The 2,365-nt window shown below is 42.3% G+C and overlaps 1 protein-coding gene across 1 annotated transcript in view; it reads left to right on the forward strand.

Annotated features, from left to right (window-relative positions):
• Positions 1 to 2,365, forward strand: part of WDR3 (WD repeat domain 3) — a 30,002-nt gene that overhangs the window by 8,026 nt on the left and 19,611 nt on the right. Inside the window, exons 5-6 of the mRNA XM_006763060.2 lie at positions 820 to 898; positions 1,949 to 2,044. Coding sequence (XP_006763123.1) covers positions 820 to 898; positions 1,949 to 2,044 — 175 coding nt within the window. The remainder of the gene's footprint in view (positions 1 to 819; positions 899 to 1,948; positions 2,045 to 2,365) is intronic.

The raw sequence follows: 2,365 nt of genomic DNA on the forward strand, positions 1-2,365 counted from the left end.
TGGAATATGGACATTATAGTTTAGGGGAAATAATGGAGGTGGGATTTTGTAGGAAAAACTTTATAAATGGGATTTTTGTTTTGTTTTCCCCCGCTTTGGTCATGAAAGGGCATTTAATTAGATTTGTATTAGTGAGGGAGCAGGGCAGAGTAGAGCCCATTGGCAGGGAATTTTAGAGCCAGATGATGGGAGGTTTTGAGAAGGGTGCTGATAAAGAGCCTGATTTTGAGTCTGGTGTGAATTTAGGACATTGAGATTATCAGACATAACTGTATTGGATGTGACAAGGGAACAGGAATGGGCAGAGCAACCAGACCAAGAGCTGTTAAAATAATTCAGGCAGTAGGCCTTAAATACAGAAATGGATTGGAAGGAATCAAGGTTTATCGACTTCACTGAGGCGGCATTTTCTTTGACAGAAAAATGACATGGGAGCCTAGGAAGCAGGGAGATCTAAGAAGTTTCTGTTAGTATGCGAAAATGTTTGTGCTTTGATAAACATGATGGGCTTACAGATGAAACCTATTACTGATTTTAGAGAGAAGCATCAACCAGTTGCCTCCCCCATGTGTCCTGATGGGGAATCGAACCCGACACCTTTCAGTGCATGAGACAATGCACCAACCAATTGAGCCATACCATACCTAAAAATATTCACATGGAGAGCTCCGATTCTTTACTTTCTAAAAGGAAGTCAGGGAGAGTAGCAGCAGTAGACATTGCTGTACCTTATCTGTTTAAGGCTACAAATGAGACCTTGGTCTCCCTGTTAGTTTCAAGGTTCTTCCTAATAATACTTTTTTCTGTTTCTTCTTTTAGTGGGAAAGATACTGTGGTGAAATGGTGGGACCTTGATACCCAGCACTGCTTCAAAACGATGGTTGGCCACCGAACTGAGGTATATGTGGGCTCCCAGGCCCAGGGGAAGAATTCGGGGCAACAGGAAAGGCTGGTTTTCTCCCCTGGTCCTTTCATGGCTCTTGGCTTTCAGCAGCAGTAATCGTCCAGTGCTACCTGAGAGACAGAGTCAGTGTGGTTGGGGAGGTGCCAGCCATCAGCAGATACTGGCATGTACTTAAAAGTGGCTTTGGATACGTTTTAACCCATGAATATTGAGTTTCATCTTTTTTTTTTAATCCTCACCCAAGGATATGTTTTTATTGCTTTTGAGAGAGAGATATCTGAGTTGCTCCCGTGCATGCCCTGACTGGGGAACGAACCTGCAACCTAGATATGTGCCCTAATGGGGAATCAAACCTGCAACCCTTTGGTGCAACCAACTGAGCCACCTGGCCAGGGCTAAATTCATCACTTTTAAATAGTAAGTGTCCACCTTTATGATTGTAGGGAGGCTTAATGACACTGTGTGTACAGTACCTGGCCTGGTGACATGTGAATAGCAAATTGTAGTCATTATAAAAGTTACCCGAATTTAGATCTCTTCTGTAGAGATCAGGAAATATTTCACATCTTTGCATCCTACTCTCTTCAAACCAGGCTTTCAAAAGCATATACCTGGAGTAAATGAGGAGGAAAAGCAAGTTAGATCTCTGGTTATTGATTTGCAGTAGTACTGCTATTTTTATTGTTTAGTTCTTGGGTATTTGAGGCTGAGTATTATGCAGCAGGTATGAATGGAGCTCCTTTTATTTGTGAGGCAAGGGAGTATCAGACTTAAAAGTCTTCATTAGAGTGGACTCTTATTAGGATTTATGTTGAACACTGTTCTCTAAAGATAGCAAACTGATTTTAGAGAGAGAAAAGTTATCAGACAATTGTGCCATAGGCCATTTTTTCTAACAGTGGAATTTCTCACAATCCATGTTGACAGAATTACCTTAATATTGGACTTTGCAAATTCACTACAGTGTCCTGAAGCTCTTGGAGTATCACATCATACATCCTAGGGTCTTATAAGTTGTATTATTGGAACCTCTTTATACTCTAGGTGTGGGGGTTGGTTCTGGTGTCAGAAGAAAAGCGACTCGTCACGGGGGCTTCGGACAGTGAGCTGAGGGCCTGGGACATAGCCTATCTGCAAGAGGTAATTCCCTTTTCTCATTATGTGCCTGTCGTGTTTCACCGGTTTTAGGGGCTCATTGACTTTAAAAAATCGGATGTAATTACTGAGTGCTTCACACAGCGTCACATAGTTCTAAAGGAATGCTATCACATTGATAACCTGCAACTTCTAAACAAGTTTTCTCCATTCTGTGCTCCAGTGCCCTCATGGGTTCAGGCTTGGAAGGATAGCTTCAGGCGTCTAGCTTCTGGCCATGCTAATGTTTTAGTTTGTGGGATTCTTAGCCTAATATTCCTGGACCTTCGGTGTCCATGGATGGACTTGAGAATATCAGTGACTCTT

This window comes from Myotis davidii, unplaced genomic scaffold (genome assembly GCF_000327345.1).
Source record: "Myotis davidii unplaced genomic scaffold, ASM32734v1 scaffold217, whole genome shotgun sequence".
Taxonomy (NCBI): domain Eukaryota; kingdom Metazoa; phylum Chordata; class Mammalia; order Chiroptera; family Vespertilionidae; genus Myotis; species Myotis davidii.